The sequence below is a fragment of the Pseudopipra pipra genome, chromosome 15, assembly GCF_036250125.1.
Source record: "Pseudopipra pipra isolate bDixPip1 chromosome 15, bDixPip1.hap1, whole genome shotgun sequence".
Taxonomy (NCBI): domain Eukaryota; kingdom Metazoa; phylum Chordata; class Aves; order Passeriformes; family Pipridae; genus Pseudopipra; species Pseudopipra pipra.
In genome coordinates this window covers 6,995,167-7,017,318 of record NC_087563.1, presented here as the reverse complement: position 1 = coordinate 7,017,318, position 22,152 = coordinate 6,995,167, and the positions used below count along the sequence as shown (strand labels likewise).

The window sequence follows — 22,152 nt, the reverse complement described above, 5'->3', positions numbered from 1 at the left end:
TTTGGAGTATCTCACCTACACTAGATGGTGATGTTCCATTTGCAAAACATAATGGGAAATGGGAGGTTTTCTTGTCGAGTTTTCCTTGCAGTTTTTCCTTAGCAGACCGCGACACCATCTTTCTGAATTTCTTCCAAAAAGTCATGCTCGTGTTGGGTGTCCACCTTGTTCATTTTGACTTTAATGATTGTATTCAGAGATGAATTCCATTTGTTAGAGTTACTTAGTATGTTAAGTGACAGTGGATGAATCTGGAGAGAGACTGAGAGTTTCTGAGACATTCTTCTAAAGAACAGCATAATTTGCTACTTGCAAAGAGCAGCTTTGGTTTCTTATTTTTGGGTTATTGAGAATGTGGCATTAAGTTCCAGGTTAAAGCTTTTCTTTGAGATTGGACTTCTTTTAGTATAGTCCTGTGGTCTATCATCCCATAATCTAAAATAAATTCTTCAATTTATCTGATTTAATCTGTAAAACTTGGCATAAAAAGAGATGTATTACTTTACCAGTAATGTTTTTCAAGGAAGATGCCAGACTTGGAAAGCAAAGGAAAAAGAGTGAGTCAAACCAGAATTAGCAATTGAAATAGCAAATTTTCAGTGGCTGTGATTGCAAGAACTTACAAAAGCTCCTCAGGTTTTTCCTCTGGTCTGCTTAAGGTACTGTTAGGCTTGAGACCAGGAATGAGTGTAAAGAAATTTGGTACATTTTATGCCAGCTTTATCACTGACATTATTAATTATGTTGCAGTATTAATTCTGCTGCTCCAGTACTTGCCATTGTAATTTTCATCCTGCTTTTACCATTCCCTTTAGACTTCTGTAAATCTCAGCTTCCTTCATTTTCGGTGCATCACCATTTAATGCTTTGGATACTCAAGTTCAGGTTAGAAGCAGTAAGAGGAAGTGTCATATGTAAACTATGTAGTTAAAACTTTCTTTTAACTGCTCCCATTTATTGCCATTCTTTTTTCTTTGCAGCCTCTCACCCATCCCTCACCTGAAACTTATTCTAAGATTTGGTAAACAGCTGGTATTGTCATAATAAACTAATGGTTATCAGGTTCCTTCTTCCTTATTTAAATACCAGTGTTGTATTTGCCACTTGCCAGTTATAAGGCAACAATTTTAAATTGTTTTCAAAGTCTGGGTATCCAAACTGTGATCTGAGGTGTTTCTTTTCCTTCAGAGTTCTGATCTAGAGATCCTCATGCTTTTTTTGCTGGTAATTGAGTTGCAGCATACTTGGGATTAAGAACATTATGTCTACAGTCCAAATAGCTGCAGAATGAAACAACAGTCAACAAAGATTGCTTTGCTGTTATTTTCCTGAAGTTGGTTTTTATGACACTTTGGGATGCAGGGAGACCCTAGGCAAAGGTGCATTTTAGAAGTGGCACCAGAAAGCACAGTATTTAACAAAAATATATATATATGTTTTCAAAACAAATTTGTTCTGTGAAACTCACAATTTCCAATAGCTCCAATAGCCAGGTATGTCAAGTTACTAATAGCAGGGAAAATTCAGAAATGTTAATTTTAGTATAAATTAAGGAAAAAAGGGGTCACTTTTTAAGGATAGGCCTGGGGAGTGGTGAATGAGTTCTCAGTATACAGAATGGGCTGGTGCTGCCTCAAAAGGCAGTCTGTCTCTGGCTGTGAGCAAGGAGGTGTCATATGGCAGGAAGTTCCCGTAGGAATGCAAACATTTTCTGAAATAAAGTTCCTCTTAAAAAGCAAAGCACGGTGATTAACATATTTGGCTCTGCCTGGTGTAAAATACACTGCAGTGACTGGATTCGTTTGGAAGTGTGAGGGGTGTTACAGGACTGCCTTGAGGTGGGGCTTGCACGAAGTGCTGCTGTGTCTGGTGGGTGCTGCTGGTTTGGATCCGGTTCCTTTGATAGACCCATGTTGACTCTGCAGGCACAGGTTACCTGTGAGGTTACAGGTTGCTGTGAGGTTACTGTTAGATCCCAGATTTGACTTGGGAAGCGTTTGTTATCTGAGAGGGAGATACCAAGCACAGTCATTTTCGTGTTTGACATAAACCAAACTCGTTCAAATCAGCTCATCTCTCTCAAGTGTTCAGCTGCTCAGTGGTTAAAGTGGAAAAAAGTACCACAGCAGAGAAATTCTGCACTGCAGGAGAGACAATAGTCCAGTACTTCATGTTCCTGTCTTAATGTTTAAGAAAAAGCTTGATGAAGACTTGAGTGGAAGAGTTTGGCCTGATGTTGTTATGATTAAGTCAGTATAGTAGCTAGCTGCTATAAAAAAAGAAAGTAATTGCCCTTCCTGTCTCTTGTGAGTGATGCTTCTCTGGACCCTTAAATAAACAGCACAGAGGAAGATTGCAGGAAATTAGCAATTCCTTGTGTGTGCTCAGTGCCACTGTTCCCTCACTGTACCCACAGTGGGGTCAGCTGGGCTGCTTGTTCAAGGGGAAGCAATGGGTCCCTGCAGTGACAGTGGAGAGGCAACGTCCTGCAGTGACAGCGGGCTGCTGATCTTCATCCAAGCTCATCTAAGGGGTTTTACCCATCTAAATTCCTAAAACATATTAACTACTTAAAGTGACAACAAAGAGCCATAATTTTCTCAAGGTGCTGCTTTACGAGTAACTTATTGAAGAACTTGCCGTACAGAATTATGAATGTACGGATTTGTTACTTGCTGTGTATTGGGAGAATAAAGCACCATGCTACTTGAAGGCCTTTCCAGTTCTGAATTTTGGACAACTGCTTTGCCTTGACTAATGATCTGGTTTGCATGGTGGCCAAATCTCACAGGGAAGGGGCAGAAGTGTAGAGGCCACCTGCAATCTGCCTTTTGTATTTGGATTGGATTAAGTGGAGTCTTTGGAGTTGAAGGCACCATATAAATCTGCTTGTACTCCACCTTGTTTTGTAAACAAAATGGTACGTCGATTTTGAGTAGTGTCTTGTTACAGAGGTAGCATGGCTTGAGGCCAGCTGGATTGCTGTGGCATTCCTACCAGTGACAATTAAAGTTTCAGCCCCTTGCTGGGTCACAGAGGCACCCACAGGGCTGATTGTGCAGGGCTGCGAGTGCTGCTCTGTTTGTTACAACAGGAGTGTGTCAGGTGCAATGTGCTCTAAAGTGACTCTGAACTGAGGTTGGTACAGCATGGGGTAGGTATTCCAAAGCTGAGGCTTGTTCCTTTGCATGTTTGTGAATGAGCTGCAGTAAAACACTGTGTCTGTAGATATATATTTCAGATCGGATTTTTTTGCCTTTGCTTGTAAGAAATAATTTGAAACATGGTTACTGAATTGGAAGGTGAAAGGTTTTTAAGCACTGATGTGTACATCATCTATCTCACATAATGGATTCCAAAATAGTACTGTTTGCATCAGAAAACTACTAGGAAACTATTGTAGTTTAGTTGTTTTAATTTCATCTCATACCAGCTGCATGAGGCCTCAGATGTGTTTGCCACACTGAAATTTCAGTTTCTGCCTTCTCTTCCTTTCTTTCCCAGATGTTGACAATGTAGGTCTTTCTACATCACGAGTAAGAGGTCATGGACCAACTTGTTATCTAGTTTTACTTGGTTAGTCTGTAACAGATTCTCACCAGTGCCTCCTTTCTGGGCATAAGTACTATTATTCCAATTTACAGATGAGGAAACTCAGTCAGTGAGACTAAATGGCTTGACCAAGGTCATGCAGGAAGCCTCTGATGAAGCAGGGAATTGAACCTGGGTCTTTGGCTACTCTCTAGCAACTGATGGACCATCCTTCCTTTCAAAACTAGGTACAATTTAAGACCATTTTAAGGGATGTTTTTGCACTTGAATTTTTTTTTCATCTTCTGCTTTTTATAATATATAACCCCCTAAACTTTAAAGATTTTATGTTTTTTGTAGATGGCATCTACTGCAAATTCTAATGCAATAAGCTGCTGTATTTTTTCTATTGTAAATCACATTTAGAGCTTGTGTGTCACATGATAAAAAAGACCAAAGTATCTGTCTAATATACATTATGGTCTTCCTGTCATTGCTGCTTTTATAGCAGAACTGATGTTGGAAAACTTGAGGAGAAATTCCATTTGAGCCAGACTGTAGTTCTCTCACTACAGTTAAGATCTGAATTTTAGGGTAGCATCTAGACAAGAATGTGTCTTCTGGGAAAAAATGCTTCAGGCTGTCTTTGTGTATCAGGAAAAGCAGAGCAACAGCTCAGCTTTCCAGTGTCACTTTTTAGTGGGCCAGGAAAAAAGAAAAAAAAAAAGGGAAGGGGGAGAATTACAGGTGTGTATGGACCCTCTTGGTTTTTTTTTGTGTTGGAAAAAAACTCCGGGTTTGTAGATTAAAAAAAAAAAAGCAAACCATGAAAACAAAGATCGTTTTTGTTTGCAATTCGATATTGCTTAGCAATAGGGAAAGGGGTTTTCACTGCAGGAGAACTTGGGAAATCCTGCAGAGGTATCTTTGTCTAAGCAGCATCATTTTTTAAACGTGATACAGACATATCTGCACTAATTACATATATAGTTGCAGTCTATGCCACTGTTTAAAACATTGGTGTTATTATCTGTGGCTTGTCTTAACTGATTGTGAGCAGAGTTAGGAAGGTCAACAGAAGATATTTATTGTCAGTAGATGTGACCCTGTGAATTGTTGGTCCATTGATACATCTGAGAGGTAATTTATTCTGATGTAGCCAAGACTAGAGAACAGAAATGATTCCCTCTTGACTGAGAAGTACACAATTTTCAAATTAAGATGAGAAACTCTCAGTTATAATGCAGTTGCTTTGTTGAAAAGCCCAGAAGCCTTAAGCAGAGGTAGAATATTCCTCTTTACCACTTTATATATCAAAAGGCAATGTGTTCATTCACTCTCACATCTGTCTCATCAGTTCTTGCTTTCCTTCTTTAGGCATCTCTTTCAGGATTCCCATAGTGTTTTTCTTAAAGAATCTAAGCACATTTGGCATCAGTCCATGAATATGCTGTAGCTGTTTTCTGTAGTAGTACAGAGTGGTATGTGCACAAACACTGGCTGTGCCCTGCCAAGTCACCTTGTGTTTCTTGCACACCCATTACACAAAGTGATTTCTATTGCAGATTCTGGAAGCAGAAACTGAGTGTATATATTGAAGTTTTCATCCTTTTTGTTGCTGTGTGATCGGTTGGAAACTACTGACAATATCCTGTGTGGTGTTGCATGGCTCTGGAACAGCTGCCCTGCATATCTGTGTGTAGGAAAATACTCTGTTGGGTATTGGCTGAGAATTAGTAACAACTCTTTTAGTGGTTGTAAGGCAAAGTTTGGCCGGACTCCATTCCTTGTTTGATTATACAAAGGGGAAAGAGAACGGAATATTGAATGTAAATTGTGTAAGACAAACTTGCCCTGACTTTTCTGTTTTGCAGAAAAAGCATATATTCCAAAGTCAGCATTATTCTATTCTTTATGACAACCTTTTTTCATATAACTTTTATGATAAGTCAATCATAACTAGAGTATTACCTCACAAATACTGTACACATTGTAAACAAACAATTCCCTTTTGTTCCTCTTATATGAAACTCCTCATTCCATCGCATGCTACTGCCAAAGTAGCACAAGTATAATATTAAGAAATCTATAGGCTCATGGAAGCTGGAAAGGTGTTCAGTCCTGTTTCCACTATATTGCTGAAATTTGTTGAATTGGAGGAAGGATATCTTGAAAGGTCCAGTACTGTTTCTCTGCAGGGCAGCTTTAACAGTAATGGAATTCAAGAATTCATCAGGAGAGTTGTTTCATATTCTCTCCCACTCCCTTTGGAGTTTGAGCTTTTGGGCTTGGGGGGAGGAGTGTGTAAGTGTAATACTTCTTTTAATAAGGTTTATTGGTAAAGCAGAGAGCTGTCTCTGGTTAGTGCCCTGTTACCCCTCAGTGGTCTTGTGATGATTACAAAACTGTTTTGACTGTCCAGCCTAATGTGTTTCTTATCTGATTAGGAATGTCTTGCTGTCCATCCGACATATGTGATTGTATTTGGTGAGTCTGTACGTTCTGGAGATGAAAGATTGGAATACAACTGTGTTTTAATATTTAATAGCTCCAGTTGTTAGCACATGGAATGGGATTTGTAACCTGTGCTTTTAGCATTCTTTTCATGTAATTTCATATGGCTTTAACGTTTGTCCTTTATGATACGAAAAAAGAGAATGATAGAGTAAGGATTTAGAATTGTAGTGTGTGTAGTGTGGTTTATGTTGTTACACTTGTAAATAAGGTAATGAAAAATCTAGCGAGTAGTTAATTCTGGGTAATCTCACGCCATCCAAAATATTTGCGTTTGTTCAGGGAGTTTAATAAATGTACAAGACAACACAAAAATGTGATGTAGAGTGGATTCCATAAACACAAATGTTCCAGGCTGAAGTGTTTAGTTCTGTGAATGTCAGTTAACCATGCTGATTGAATGGCTGTTTGAAGTGCCAAGTAAGAGCAGAGAAATTCTCTAAAAAATCCTCCTGTGAAAGAGGCTTCCATTGGGTCATCAGCTGTATTTTGGGATGAACAATCTTCACATCTTTAATTTTGTATGGGAAAATGCAGTGTTTGGAGCCAGGATAAATAATGTTTCATTGCTATGAATTTGATTCCCTTTTCTTTTGTAATATTTGATAGCTGTGTAGATGTGGTGTTCTCAGCGTTAACATTACAACACTTATCCCGATTTTTCTGACTAAAGCTGCTGTCTCCTTTTCCATAGGGATTGTAGGAATATTATTTTCTATTCAGTGTCTGAAAAGAGATGAAATGCCTTCTAAATTTTTTTTTAATCAGATCTTTGTGGAATTCGATGGCTGTAACTGGAACCAACACGCCTGGGTGAAAGTCCATGCTGAAGAAGTTATAGTGTTGCTGCTGGAAGGATCTTTGGTTTGGGCACCTCGAAATGACCCAGTTATGCTTCAGGGGACTCGAGTCTCGCTGGCACAGTGGCCTGCATTGGTGAGTGTTTGACCAAAATATGTGAGAATCCTTCCTTCATTTTCATGCTGTTTAACTTTTGTTTTTTGGCCCTCGTTTTGTTTCTTTTCTCCTCTCGCAGTCCTTGAACTGCTTGGAATCCTACTCTGCTTTTTAAGACATTTCGTGCGTGGGTACGTTGAAATGTTTTTTTCCAGTCAAGGATCTTGTGCCTTGATAGAATTTGAATTCAGTGTTTTAAATGGACACTTGGGCTCAAAGCAGCAAGTTCAGCACTGCATCTTTCTCTGAGAATTTCTTTATTGCATTTGGCTTAAGGCAAGAGAAAACCAGGCCTTTACAATAGAGATTCTGTAGATAGTGCTTTTTTCCACAGGCAAAGTTTTCCTTTCAGTGTGTTTCCAACTTGCCTCCAAGTGAACTCCAGTTCATCTGGGAAACTTGTTTTTATGCAGGATCGGTTTCTTTCAGATGATTCCCAAGTCTGTCACAGTCTGAGTGATTTGGGGGTGTTACCACATTCTGCACACTGATTGTGTGATGATCCCAGAGCACTTCCACTGCAACTCGAGCTTTATCTGTAGGCTTCCATCCTCTGTGCTCTGGACAGGAGAGCACTGAAGCTATCTCTAAGCACAGAGGCCGACCCAGATAACTGCCTGGGAATGCAGACTGGAGTTAGCCAAAGCACCAGGGTACACAGATGCGATGGGAAGTCAACTACTTCGCATTACAAAGGGGACAGTGTGTTGTTTTGTTTGGGGTTTCTTTTGTTTGTTTGTTTTTTAGATACCTCACTTAAGAATGTGTATTCATCCTTCATTGTCTCTTTCTTGTAGTTCTGTTCACTTCTGGGAAATAGTTTTACTCAAACTGAAAAAAATAATTTATATTTATACTGCTGTGTACAGGAGGGTGGAGTGTAAACAAACTTGATGAGAGCTGTTAAGGGAAAAATGTCGTGAATACTTGTGTGTTAAAATCGTGTTAAAAGCACTTTGCAAAGACTCCAGTGGTTGGCAAATTCCTCTGCCATCAGCAAGTTATGTTATAAGGTCATTCTAATTCTGCTAGGTATTTTTTTTTATTTGTTCTGCATCTTGAACATCAATACTACACTTACTATGAACTTCAGTTTGGCACAAAACACTAGCAAAAAAAGCTCCCCTTTAAAAATAAGCCTATAAATTACTTACAGTTGACTTCTGTACAGGCATAAAAACACTCCTTTCCAGAGGGTATATCTGAAATATATAATATAGTTAGAACTATTGACCAAAGCTTTTTTTTTTACTTGAGCATCAGAAGGTGCTTACCTATGAAAAATTAAATACCAGGACAGATGTTTTCATTTCTGCTTTAAGATCTAATGAAGTGGAGGCAATTTTCTGTAATTCCTGCTTGTAATATGCAAGAATTATTAGCTTAGACATAAGGACTAATATTTTGCATTAAAACTCAGGCACTGGGCAGTACAAGTTGAGAAATTAAGCTTTTTATTATTTTTGAATGTAAATAGCGTGTGAAATCGACTGTTGTTGGCCTGTAAGTGTACTCAGTCATTTTAATAACCTTTTTTTTTGGTTGTTCATCACAGACCTTCACTCCTCTAGTAGATAAGCTGGGCTTGGGCTCTGTGGTCCCAGTAGAGTTTCTTCTGGACAGACATTTACGTTTCCTGTCGGATGCCAGTGGATTACGTTTATTTCAGGTATTTGAACTGTGTCGAGTTAAAACGTAAATTTAACTTTGTCCAGTACTTGTCACATTATTTTTTTCCTGCTGTTCCACCAACTTATCATTGTCTTTTTCCTTTTGCTGTCCTGTCAGGAGTTTGTGTTTCTTTCCCTGCATTTCCAAGTTCTTACACTACCTCCATTTGCATTTGAAAAGTCCCAGTTACTCTCTCTATTGTTCATTTGGAGAGCTAGTTGTCAAACATTGTGTAGCTGATAATTGCAATGCAAGTTTTGCAACAGCATTTGCATAGCTAATGCTTTTATTCCTCCTGACATGCTCAGTAATGTTGTCCTTAATTTTACATTTTTTTTGGTTTGTCAGTCTCTGACAGCAGTCCAAGAAGAGCTGTCCCTTAAGAACTAATGATTCTGTTACCTTAAAAGACTATACTTTTGTGTTAAAATTGTTTGTTGTTGGCAGATGGGAACAGAGAGTCAAAATCAGATTCTGCAGGAACAGCCTTTGCTAAGAGAATCTGTCAATACACTGATCAGCGACCAGAAGCTTCAGGAGATTTTTAGTAGAGGTGAGAAATGTATTTTCTATCTCAGAGCTACTTTGTTGTGGAACAGTTAGACTATGCTGGGATTTGTGAAGGAGGATAGTAATAGTATCTGTTACTGTTTGATTTGGAAGGTCAATTTTCTATATTTTGCAATTTCTTTACAAAAAAGCATTATTTTGTCACAGATACAGGTAAGCAGTTGCTGAGATACAAACAGAAACACCTATTGGGAATGGTCCCTAGTTAAAGTAGGACGATTTCCATGTATTTACAACTTCCCTTATTTTAAGTTTTAATTTAGAATTTTTAAAGTTTTGGTCCTTTTTATGGTTCTAATCTGTAATTCTGGAAATTTGGAATTGAAGTTTTTCTGTAGTTGTTGTTGATCCTCAGAAACTCTCTTCGCAATGTCAGTTCAAATCTTGGCATTTTGCTGATTAATACATGAATTGTTTAAGTTGAAAATGTGATGTGGACACGGCTGGTCAGCATAGAGTTAATACCTTATCTGTTACCTGGATCCTGTACTGATTGTGACTTTTGTTGTAGATCTGGGTAGTCTTGGTCAAGTGCTAAAACAATGTTCTATCCAGAGTTCATGTGCCAGGGGCCACCCTAGAGATAGGCTCCTGTTTTACATTTGAAGGGAGATGTAATTCCTTACAGGAATTTGGTGCCTCTTGGTGTATTCATAAGAATTTCTGAGGACAAGACTTCTTACATGAGCAAGTAGCTTTAGAATTGTCCAGTTTAGAGCCTTCTTCTGCCTAATTCTGAGTGTATCACATACAGGTTGTTGGCTCATGTGGATTTTGACAATCTGATATTAGCAGAATTATTAGCGTACAGAACTATTTTATTGCATGACTTAACTAGTATGACACAAAGCTTGTCTGGAAAATATACTCAGAGTCCCTCTTTTCCAGGTCCTTACAGTGTCCAAGGCCAAAGAGTTAAGGTTTACCAACCAGAGGATGAAAATAGCTGGCTCTCTGGTGTTGTGAGCCATCAAGACCCAATAACTCGTCTTATGGAGGTGTCTGTGACTGAGGTAAAAATATGAAGCACTTTTGGTGTTCCTAAAATACCACTCCTCAATATCTATATGTGGAGAATGACAGCTTCACCAAAAGTTGTTCTTCTGGTTCTTTGTTACTTGTTTTAAAAGATGAGTCATTACTCATGTTGTGATTCATAGAATTTTTATAATTTTTTTTCCTGTTATGATGACATTTCAGAATAAATGATGTTACACAGGCCATTTCTATGAAAAAAAAAAAAAAAGCTGTAAGAATTTCTTTGGGAATAAGTGCTGTATGAAAAAATGTTGGAAGTGATTCTCTGGGTGGGAGAGCGTGGTGATGCACAGAAAGCTGCCCTCTGGATCTCTTATGTTGTGGTCTTCCTGTGCCTTCTCTTGGTTTCCATCTGACACACTGTACAAGTGGTTTGAAACAAGTACAGCATAGCAGATGAAGTCTTAGCCTCAATAAATTTGTGTATTTTAACTTAGGCTGTTTGCTTTTGCCCTGTTGCTGTCCATAAACCTGTGAACAGCACAGAGGATCTGTGCACTGCTAGAGTTACCTGATTTTTATTACATGCTTCTGTGTGATCTGACAGGTAGTTCAGTCTTACCAGTGGCCTGCTCCTGTGCTTTTAGCAGATACATGCTCAGAAGCACCCATTTCTGTGTATTTACTGTGAAATAAATGGTAACCTCCAAGCACAGTTAGAGACTGGGTATTCATTGCTCCTTTTGGGGAGACACTGCTGAGGACAGTTAGGATGAATGGATGTGCCTCTTATAGTTGTCTTTTCTACATCTAGCAGAGTGAAGTGTAGAAGGCTAGAACAATACTAAATCAGATTTAAGAAGAGCTGTCTTTAATGCAATGAACGCCTCTAGAAATGCTCAACAGAACAAATATACAGGGTAACAGCGGTAGGAATCAAATCTGCAAGTTTTTGAAGTCGAGGAGCAGAAGGATAGAAGGTAAACTGGAAGGCAGTAGTATTCCTGAGAAAGTGGGATAGAAAAGGTAAATGGGAGAGGGGCTGCACAGTAACTCTGTGTTTAGGTGTCTTATGTTGATACTATATACTCTGAATTAAAAATTAACCTCCTCTTTTCTTTCTCCTACCTCCTCATTGTCAATCTGCATAAAAAATTAGAGTGGTGAGATCAAGTCGGTGGATCCTCGACTGATTCATGTGGTGATGGACAACACTTCTCCAAGCGAGGTAGTCCAGCAGTTCAGGTCTTGTATATACAGTGTGAAACTTCATAAAAATTTAGACGTGCAACATCTGAAACATGGGAACAACTGAAAAATGATGGAGTGTTCACTGCGGATCTTTGATAATTTTAATAATTTGGAACGGGAAAATTTTGTTTGCTACTTGGAGGATGGTCATAGCTTTCTTTGAACAATCTTCTCCTTTTGTTAGGCCTGTTTTACTAAGTTTAGTGTGGATCTTGGAAGGGGGTCAGTAGCCATGATGGTTGTGCTCCATTTTAAGGTGTAGTGCTCTGATAAAGATTGTCTGTGCTTGCTGCCTTTTTCTAACAGGATCACTGTGCTGCTTCACAGACCTTTTTAGGCATTTCTAGGAGTTGCCATCTGGCTTGTATGCCTTGTAAGCATTACATTGCTTCAGTTGAGAGATTCCATGATAACATTTGAACCTGTAGTTTTACCCTAGGCAAAAGGGCAAGCTGTCTCCTGTAGTTAAATATTGTAGGCTTTGTGTAGTGCACAGAAAGTGTGCCCTTCAAGAGAACTGTGGGGATTGCACTTGGAGCAAAAATGAGTGTGCAAACAGTATTCATGCATTACGAAGAACAGTGATGGAGTACATGCTACATCAAGGTAGCTCAGCTAAAAATTTTCTTGTGCAGATCCTATTCTAGTACAAAAAAGTCAAGACTGCACTCATGCTTGTGTTCTGTGCTCAAATGGCTTCTCTCTTTAGATGTCTCAATTTGTGATAAAATGGTCTCAAGCTTCAGAGCAGTATAATGTGTTCTCTTCTAACAGAAAAATGGTTTTTGAATGGATATCCTGATTGTTCTGTTTAGTGATTGCGTGGTTTTGTCTGTTATAGGGAGGGGGCCTAAAATCAGCTAAATCATCATCTAAAGGGAAAAAGAAGAAAGAAAGCCTGGAGGGAAAGGACGGAAGGAGGAGGAAAAATGCTTCAGATTCTGGATGTGATCCTGCAACAAAGAAGCTAAAGGAGAGGGGTGAGGTGGATAGCAACGGTAGTGATGGAGGTGAGGCGAGCAGAGGTCCTTGGAAAGGAGTCTCCAGTAGCGAAACAGGACTGGATCCGAGGGCCAAGCAGTTGCCTTCATTCATTCCTCAGATTAATCGCAATATTCGCTTTGCTACTTACACCAAAGAGAACGGCCGAACACTGGTGGTGCAGGACGAGCCGGTTGGTGGTGACACACCATTGCCCTTCACTCCATTTTCCTCTGTGGCTGGACAAACGTTGCTCGTTGGATCTGGATGTAAAGAGGCAGGAAAGTCACTGGAGCAGGTTGGCCAAGGCCCAGTGACTTCTGCAACCGCCGTTACTACAACGGCTTTGACGCCGACAACGGTGAGAATCTCTGACACCAGTTTGCCAGCTGTTACTGGGCAGGAGAAACTGAAAACAGTCCGATCTCAAGCCCAGGGAGAGGTGAGTAACTCGTGATCCAGCATGTCCAGGAAGGATTTATGTATTTGCAGCAGATGTTCTGCAACATACTCCTGTTACAACGTGTGGCCACAGAATTGAGAAAACTGCTTTTTCTCTGATTAGTCCCTCTCCTCACAAAGAAAACCTGTTATCTGATATAAGAAATGACTCAAAAGAAAATTAAGATATTTGGTGAAGGAGTAGTAAGAGACAACTGTGTATGTGTGTGTTTATTCAGCCTTAATCCAAGAAATGCAGTTTTAAAGTCACATTAAGCACTGCACTTAATTTTGTTGTGTCATATGGAAGATAACCTACTTAAAACCTCTTGCCTTTATGGTAACAAATCTGCATGAGAATGTGCACTGAGTTGAACATTCAAGTTACTTAAAAAAGAAAAAGCCTCAAAACCAGCAAAATGATGAGGATACATTTAGATGACCTTTTATAGATGCCCAGCTTGTATGTTACAGCTGTGTTACCTATATAGGAGAAAAATGAACCAGTTGCATTGTATGCTATCTAGGACTAAACCCAAACAAATAATTAGAATATTTGAGATGAGTACCTTTAGAATAAATTGTAATAAAGAGCTCAGTCTGGAAGGAGCTTGAAGACCTTTTAGTTATGTCTTTGTTTTCAAGGGAAAGAGTGGAAAAATAGAAGGGAAACCCTCTTAGAAACAAAACAGAAGACCTTTTAAGAAATCAAATGAGGGCTTATAAAAACAAAACCAAACCAAAACCCCACTCAGTAAGTACAACAAAAATTAGAAATCTTGCTGTCTACTGTATAAAGAAAGTGAAGAAAATGGGAGAGACGTTAAAGAGTCTAACGTGATTGCCAGGAGGTTAAATGGATTATTGCCATGCCTGTCTTTTGTATTAGCTAATGGAATGGGTGTAAAGGTTAGATGTTTACCTTGGGGTAAAGATTCCTAGATGGTAAGGTGTAAAGGAGAAACAGAATTGTTGAAGACAGGAGTGTAACATAATGAGCATAATATAACATAACCTCCTCTCTCTTCTATTCCCCACCCCCCAAAAAAAGAAAAAAATTTAGTGTTGGGAGCAACTACACATTGTGTAGGTAAATGATAAAAATTCATTCTATCATCAGTGGTATTAAGGAACAACTTTAATTGTACTGAGAAATTTTGGTACCACTTCTCCTTCTTTCCCTCTCTCCAACCCCAAATCACTTGTTTTAAAACATTAATAACCTGGCTTCAGAGTTTGCAGGCAGGCTACTAGGCCATTTTAAACTGTATTTTCCTTGAGGGAGGGAACGTGACATAAACCAGCAAGAGTGTTGTAGATAGTTCACATGTTACTGCTTCAGACTGTCCACTTCATCAGTGTGATTTGGTCCTTGAGACTACTTAACAAGCTTGGTTTGCGTTCATACTCTTTTTCAAACTCTTAGAACTCCATTTTTTTAAAATTACTTTTGCCTCTAAAAAGAAATAGCTGAAATTCTAATACCTGGAAGAACTGTTAATATGTTATTAAAGTTGCTACAGCTGGAGGTTGGTAAGGGGGAACAAGCTAAACCAGAGTGTGCAGTATGGTAGGTGTTCATTGACCAGTAGGATGTGTTGCATAGAGTCTGTTGTTGTATTTTAACATGACCTTGAAATAAAAGTGTATTAATCATGAGCAGGTTTCTAAGTGGAAACTCAAAAGGAGTAGAACTGATCTAAATGATTCTATGAGGAGTTAGTCACAGCATATAATCAGTTACAATAGGACTGTCAGAATTGGAAAATCTGAACAAGTATCAGTTGAGAAGAGAGGAAGTGAATATTCCATATCACAGTTACGGTTCTAGCAGAAATCTACCAGTCAGAAAACTTTCCAGTATTTAGTGATCACAAAGCCCTTTGTGCTCAACCTTTGCTGAGTAATCCTCTGAAGGCACCATGTCAAAGGCCTTTATATACCTGTCAGCAGATGTGGCTTGCTGGGACCAGGAATAGTTTGTTCTAACTGCTAGAGGGCTTGCTCTGTTTAAATTGCAAACTTAGTTACTTATTTCAAGAGTGCTACTTGAGTAGGAGAAGCTTATCAGGATGATCTTGGGGGAGGGTGAAAGATGGGAGGTTATTCAAAAGCAATTTCAGTTAGGGTTCCCCTCTTGTTTATTTGAATTTAAATGAGTGGCAGCTTTAATAATTTGCTTTTCAGTGAATTAGCTCCCCTTGTCTTGTGTCTCAGTGTGATAAGACATAAAGTGTTAGTTTTCTCCCTGTGTATTTAGTTTCAATATTTAGTTTCTTCATTGTAAATAAGTCTGCTGGAAGTTTCTATTCCAGATAAGTAGAATGCTAATTGTACAAATAGATGAATCACAGTATTCTTGAATCTAACAATAATCCTTTAATACGCTAATGCTTATTAATTTTGTTTCAGAGTTCCCGAAATTCACTTTTGGCTTCTTCTGGATTTGGAGTGTCTCTCCCAAGTGCTTCCCAGTCCTTGGTATTTGGGGCTGGAAGGAGCCAATCAAATGGAGTGATGACTCCAGAAAGCAAGTCTTCTGGATTTCCTTTTGGTTGTAGTACTGGACCAGAGGCTCAGAAAGATTCTGATCCATCCAAGAACTTGTTTTTTCAGTGCATGTCCCAAAATCTTCCTTCCAGTAACTATTTCACGGTCATTTCAGAGAGCTTGGCTGAAGATGTCTCTAGTCGGGACTCATTGAAGCAGTGTACAGAGAGTGTGGGTTCTGGGATCTGTAAAGGTAAAATTCTCTCAGTGGACAGTAAACCAGGAGCCCAGTCTGGTGGTTCTGTGGAGCGGAAGCTGCCTGTGGAATCCATGCCTACCCTTACTCCAGCCTTTTCACGAAGTCTGTTGAATACTCGTCCCCCAGATAGTCACGAGAACCTGTTTTTACAGCCCCCTAAGCTATCACGAGAGGAACCCTCAAACCCTTTCCTGGCATTTGCTGAGAAAGCAGAACTCAGTCCTTTCAGTGGCTTTGCATCTTCATCTCAGACGGGGGTTTCTACTCCCTCCACACCTGTGGGTCACAAGGCCACTTCTGGCTGGCCGGAATCGCTCACCTCTACAGACTCTTTAGCTAAGAAGAAAAGCTTGTTTATAACAACTGACTCCTCAAAGATGATCTCCAGTGCTCCTGGTTCAACAGTAGCTGCTGGTGTTCAGAGCCCTTCCACTGTAGGGAACGGCCGTTCCAGCTCACCGACCAGCAACCTGACACAGCCTATCGAGATGCCCACACTTTCCTCCAGCCCAACAGAAGAAAAACCAGCCATTGGGCCTGGGCAGCAGGACAATCCTCTTCTGAAAACTTTTTCTAATGTGTTTGGCAGACATCCATCTAGCTTTTTCTCTTCACAGGCAGACTTTCCACAGGAGAACAAAGCTCCTTTTGAAGCTGTGAAAAGGTTCTCGCTAGATGAGCGGAGCTTAACGTCCAAACAGGACTCTGACTCCAGTACAAATAGTGACCTGTCAGATTTGAGTGACTCTGAAGACCAATTGCAGGTCAAAGCTTGTATGAAGGGTATCCCAGACCACTTGATGGCAAAGCTGGGCCCCAATGCGGAGCGCAATGCGGAACTGCTGCTGTGTAAAGGAAAGGGGAAGCAATCCCCAAAGGGCCGGCCCCGCACAGCTCCCCTAAAAGGTGATGACTTGAATGCAGGTGATGTCTTGGAAGCACAAGGAGGTGGGATACTGGGTTATCTCCTGTGTGAACTCTGTGAACTAACCACAGTTGTAAACCTCGTTTATGCTCAGTAGGCAGCACACGGGATGCTTGCAAGGCTAAAGCGTAATGCTTCTTGTATGTGAATTAGATGTTCACTTTGAGAAATGTTTAAGCATGTATTTGTCAGGACAGAGGTGTGATGTGCTGCAGATTTAAACAGACTTACTGGTTTTACATGGGTATGAACATACAGATCTCTGAAAAGATGATTACTGGAGCCAGCGTCCTTTTGCTGTTTCAATTAACTAATAGATTTTTACTTTTACTTTGCCTCACCCAGTTGGCCAGTCTGTGCTGAAAGATATGAGTAAGGTGAGGAAGCTGAAGCAGTCAGGGGAGCCTTTTCTCCAGGATGGCTCTTGCATCAATGTAGCTCCACATCTGCACAAGTGTCGGGAGTGCCGTCTGGAGCGGTACCGCAAATTTAAGGAGCAAGAGCAGGATGACTCAACTGTGGCCTGTCGCTTCTTCCACTTCCGGAGGTGCCCAAATTCTTCCTTCCTTCATGTGTAGTCTGTGTGCAGAGCTTGGACCATGTCCAAGCACAAAGTAATTATGTTTTACTTTTTTAATATGCTTGGGTACAATGATGAAGGTTTTGAGTGTCTTGCATTTCTCTGCATCACTTGACTGGTATTCCCTCAATGGGGTGGGAAGAGCTGCTGTTCAAAGACAAAGCTATATGATACTGACTGAGTCTCAAGGTCCAGCTCAGGAAATTGAATTTGCTTTATTGGGTAGAATTTTACTGCTGGGTAGCAGTTTGTATACAATAACTGTTCTCTTCCTCCTTCATAAGGCATTCAGAACAAAGATAAAATTTTAATTTGCTTAATAGGTAAGTAAACATTGCTAGCCTGGGGCTAATGTTTGACTAGGTTCTGTTCAGTATGGATTTTTAGGAGAACACTGCATCTGTGTTCTCTCTGTATGTGCTCTTACAGTTCTTACAGACCTGTCGTGCTTCTCTTCATCTTCCTTAACTGCCTGTTCTAGCAAGTGCTGTGCATCTTCTTCCAAAAATGTTTGTTGACTTTCTAGCATATAAAGGATGAAATGAATTTTTAGTATGTGTCACCCACCCAGTAATCATGCTGCTTCTCTTCCTAAGCTTGTTAAAAATTAATCTAGCTTTGAGGTTAAAGACAAGATGGTTTCTGCTCAAAAACGGCGTTGCCTTTAATATTGGCAGGAGATGTTTAGGGTTCTGTAATATGTTGCTGCACCTTTAACCACACAAAGACAAGGGGGGGTCAAAGCTATTGGTAAAAACAGTTGTGATTCATCTCTGTGGAAAGCAGTACGAGGAGGATTTTTGCATATCCTGTAATGTGAGCTATTAGAACAAGTGCTGGCAGCCCTAACCAGGATTGAAAAGTTGAGAAAAGCTTTCTCATGAGTTAAAACTGAGAATGAGAACCATTCAGAATTTTGCAAGCAGCATCATGCAACAACCCAAATAAATTGAATGTTGTCATCTCTTTGTATTAATAGTATAGAGATGTGAGACTTAGCAAGATGTAGAAATTTCTTGTATGTGGAATTTCCCCCCAATACTTACTGGGATCTGCAGATTCATTCCAGTGGGTTTTGCAGTCATAGCTTTGTATACTTTATTCTCTTGTTACTGGGATTTGCAAAATAAATGTACTGTCTGTAGAATACAGCACTCTAGCTGAAGCCTTTTTTCCCCCTTTTCTGGGTTTATGTTCTGCCATAGATGGCATTATAAGTTTATTAACATTATAAGTTTATTAAAGGTGGTTGATCAGTTTCTCAGTTACTCCATCCTGTTTCCTGCAGGCTGGTATTTACCCGGAAAGGGATCCTGCGAGTAGAGGGTTTCTTGAACCCACAGCAAAGTGACCCAGATGCCATGAGCCTATGGATTCCTTCCTCCTCCCCTGCGGAAGGGATAGATCTGGAAACTTCCAAATATATCCTGGCCAATGTTGGGGACCAGTTCTGCCAACTTGTTATGTCAGAGAAGGAGGCGATGATGATGGTGGAGCCACATCGTAAGCTGGGCTTTTGACATGTTTTCTGTCCACCCTCTCTGTGTAATGTGTGTACAATGCAGTGGAATAGAGTTGAAAATGTCATGTAATTTCTTGTGAAAATGCTTCTCCTGCTCTTCCAAAGAGAAGGCTATGTTCACTTCTTTGGGGTGTGTGTAATTGTGGGACCAGCGTTCGGGACTTTTCTTTTGGATCAGTGCAACATTACTATCAAGGAAGCTAATGATAACTTTCCCAGATGTGAAATAAATGCAGAAATCAGCTGACTCATGCTCCTAAGAAATTAGAAATAAATCGAGAACACTACACACTGACCAGCTGTACTTTAATGATCAACTTTTCTCATATATTCCTATCCTTTTATACTCCAGAGACATCATGTAAAAGCTCAGGGGTTTCTAGGGAAGGAGCAGTACCTGCATTCAACCTGCAAGGACTCAGCTGAGCAACTAGTTGCCAGCTTTCCACTTCAAATGGAATAGTTTTAATAAAAAATAAAAAGATGGCCAGCTTAGCCTATCACATGGGTAACTGACTATCTGACTTTTTCCCTTTAGTTTCTGGAATGTACAAGGGCATCGTTTTGGAGGGGCCTTCCCCTTCCTCAGCAAATGTGTTTAGGATCTGAATTGTTGACAGGCATCTGATTAGTAAAGCTAAATATGCATTCTTATTGGTTTTAGAAGGTGATGTTATTTGTTCATAAACTAGCAGAAGTTTTATAATTTTGCTATAAATTCCATAAGTGCTCCTTGAAATTCAGTTATTACAGAACTCTGTAAGGTGCTGCGTTTCCTTGTAATGTGCATTTTCAGACCTGACCTTACCCACTCTTAGAAAGGGGAATTTTAATAGTGTCACTAAACTAGCAACTCAAAGAACGTGTCTCTGAATGTAAAAAGTACATGTTTCTATACTCTGCCTTCAGGTCACGTTTCTGTGAATTGTTTCTTTATCAGCGTTACTGTGCTATTCTCAAATTAGGTGGGAGAAATGCAAAGTGTCAAAGCACTAATTCTCAGTGTTCCTCCTCTTTATAGAGAAGGTGGCATGGAAGCGAGCAGTACGTGGTGTGAGGGAGATGTGTGATGTGTGTGAGACAACACTCTTCAATATCCACTGGGTGTGTCGGAAGTGTGGGTTTGGGGTCTGTCTGGACTGTTACCGGCTGAGGAAGAGCCGTCCACGCAGCGGTGAGTACTGGGCTCTTCTACCCACTGTAATCTTTGACCTGACTAGCTTTCACTGGGGATAGTTTCTGGGAAGTTGTTGAAGGTTTTGTGGGAGAATTAGTGACTATCAACTTGTTTGGAACTTGGGCACTACTGTCTTTTATGCTGCCGGTCCTTTCTTCATTTCCTTATGTACTTGTGTTTTATTTATTTGCTTAGGATGTGATTATTAAAGTTACAGCATCAGCAGGCATAGACTGTGTACTGAGACAGACGACTGGATAGTTCTATCTTTCCCTCAGAAAGTATAAAAGAGAAATATAAGTAATATCTTAACAGTTCAGAACCGTCGCAAGGTGAACTAGTAAGCAGACACTGCAGAGAACTGCTGTCTCTAACAAGGAGTGAGATTGGAAAGTTTTCTTCTTTTTTTGATTCCTTGACACACCAGGGCTTGTAATTCAGCAAAAAGTTCAGTAAGTTCAATTTTAACAAATAGAGGCGTGACATGGGTACAAAAGCAGATGCCTGGTTGGGGGTTTTTTGTGTACTTTACTGTATTGAGACCACTTTGGTAGCGTGGGTGCTGTCAACTGGTAGTCAGTAAGAGCAGGGGTGTAAGTGACAGTTATATTATTAGATGGAGCAGATGTATAAAACACTGGATGTTAATAAGGATAACTTAAGAAAGCATAATGAGAACAGGAGTATCATGTTTAAAAAAACTAAGGCTAGAAGCCAAGATTTTTAGGTGATTGAAAACAATAAACTTGCTAGAGATGAAGGGAAAATTACTGTGCTAGTTTTATGATCTGAAGAGGCAAAAGTTGCTGTAGATCCTGTTCTAATGGTCTGTATTTATAGCTGATTTCTGAGATCACCAGGTTAATCTAAAGAAACAATATTAATGGAGAAGTAGTCTGTATTTAAAGTTTTGGTACAAAATATAATTTTTTTTTCTTTATTCCAGAGACAGAGGAGATTGGTGATGAGGAAGTTTTCTCATGGCTGAAGTGTGCAAAGGGTCAGTCTCATGAACCAGAGAATCTTATGCCAACACAGATCATCCCTGGTACAGGTAATGATTGAAACATGAAAATAAAAATAGCAAATTTTGTCTCAGTTCTGAGCAAGTAAGTGGAAAAAATATGAAGATGAATGAATGATGTTCTAGCTGGTACCTCGTCTAACATGGATTTAGAAGAGACTTCCACTTGCTGATCTCCTCTCTCCAGGGACCAGAGATAGGACACAAGGAGATGGAATGAAGCTGCATCAGAGGAGGTTCAGATTGGACAGTAGGAAAAGCTGCTTCACTGAGAGGGTGGTTGGGCACTGGAACAGACTCCCCAGGGAAGTGGTCAGGGCACTAAACCTGTCTGACTTCAAGGAGTGTCTGGATGATGCTCTTAGTAATGTGGGGAATAGGAGGAGCAGATGATAATCTGTAGGATTTGCCAGGTTTGACAGCCTCTCAGTGCCACTGTGAAGGCGGTGTCAGCACCGCTGGCCACACTGTGCAGAGACAAGTGTCTTGTGATAGGGCGTGATCTTAAAGATACTTTGCAGTAATACTAAAACCCCCCACCCCTCTGAAGATACATTATAGTTCAGGCCTTTCTTTTAGATTTCTTTACATGTGATATTAAAGACTCTGCTTTATTTACAGCGCTTTACAACATTGGAGACATGGTTCATGCAGCACGAGGCAAATGGGGCATTAAAGCCAACTGTCCGTGTATTAACCGGCAGAACAAATCAGTGCTGAGACCAGCTGTCACTAATGGAATATCACAGGTATGTAACTTGAGGCTGAAATTACCTCTTTAAGATCCATTAAGGTGTTAGATCCTTTAGGCTAATCTGTTGTGAAACAGAAATTTTATTTTTTTTCCATGCGTACTCTTGAGTGTTTTAGCTTAGCAAAAGTCTTTTGGGACACTTTTTGGGGATATGAACTGCATCTTTTACTTACCAAGTGGGTATTTGAGCTAATACTCTTATGTAGAAGTTGGGTAGGAAGCCATTCATACTGATGCTGTATTTTAAAACAAGCCACTATTAGTAGCTTGCAACATTTGCTTTTATTTTGTTATGGTTCCTGAAGGAATCAAGAGCAATTCTGTTACTGTTGATACAAAAAAATCCTCCTATAATTGGAGAATAAAGAAAAAAGAAAGAAGAAAGAAAAGAAAAGAAATCCAGAAGCCTGGGCTTGTATTAAAAGATGACATGGGAAGAATTCCCACCACAGTGCAGGGTCTAACAGACAGAGATAAGCTCCAGTACTCTGCTGCTAAGCATAAATGAGCTTTACTATGCACTTAAA

The 22,152-nt window shown here is 39.9% G+C and overlaps 1 protein-coding gene across 2 annotated transcripts in view; it reads left to right on the top strand.

Moving 5' to 3' along the window:
• Window positions 1–22,152, top strand: part of KDM3B (lysine demethylase 3B) — a 45,982-nt gene that overhangs the window by 5,995 nt on the left and 17,835 nt on the right. Inside the window, exons 2-13 of one of the 2 annotated variants that reach the window (XM_064671622.1) lie at window positions 6,814–6,981; window positions 8,558–8,671; window positions 9,121–9,226; window positions 10,132–10,256; window positions 11,381–11,449; window positions 12,314–12,895; window positions 15,307–16,549; window positions 16,914–17,115; window positions 18,437–18,651; window positions 19,692–19,844; window positions 20,794–20,901; window positions 21,493–21,620. In XM_064671622.1, the coding sequence (XP_064527692.1) occupies window positions 6,814–6,981; window positions 8,558–8,671; window positions 9,121–9,226; window positions 10,132–10,256; window positions 11,381–11,449; window positions 12,314–12,895; window positions 15,307–16,549; window positions 16,914–17,115; window positions 18,437–18,651; window positions 19,692–19,844; window positions 20,794–20,901; window positions 21,493–21,620 (3,213 nt within the window). Of the gene's footprint in view, window positions 1–6,813; window positions 6,982–8,557; window positions 8,672–9,120; window positions 9,227–10,131; window positions 10,257–11,064; window positions 11,248–11,380; window positions 11,450–12,313; window positions 12,896–15,306; window positions 16,550–16,913; window positions 17,116–18,436; window positions 18,652–19,691; window positions 19,845–20,793; window positions 20,902–21,492; window positions 21,621–22,152 lie in introns of those variants that run through there. The other variant, XM_064671623.1, reaches the window with a different exon arrangement.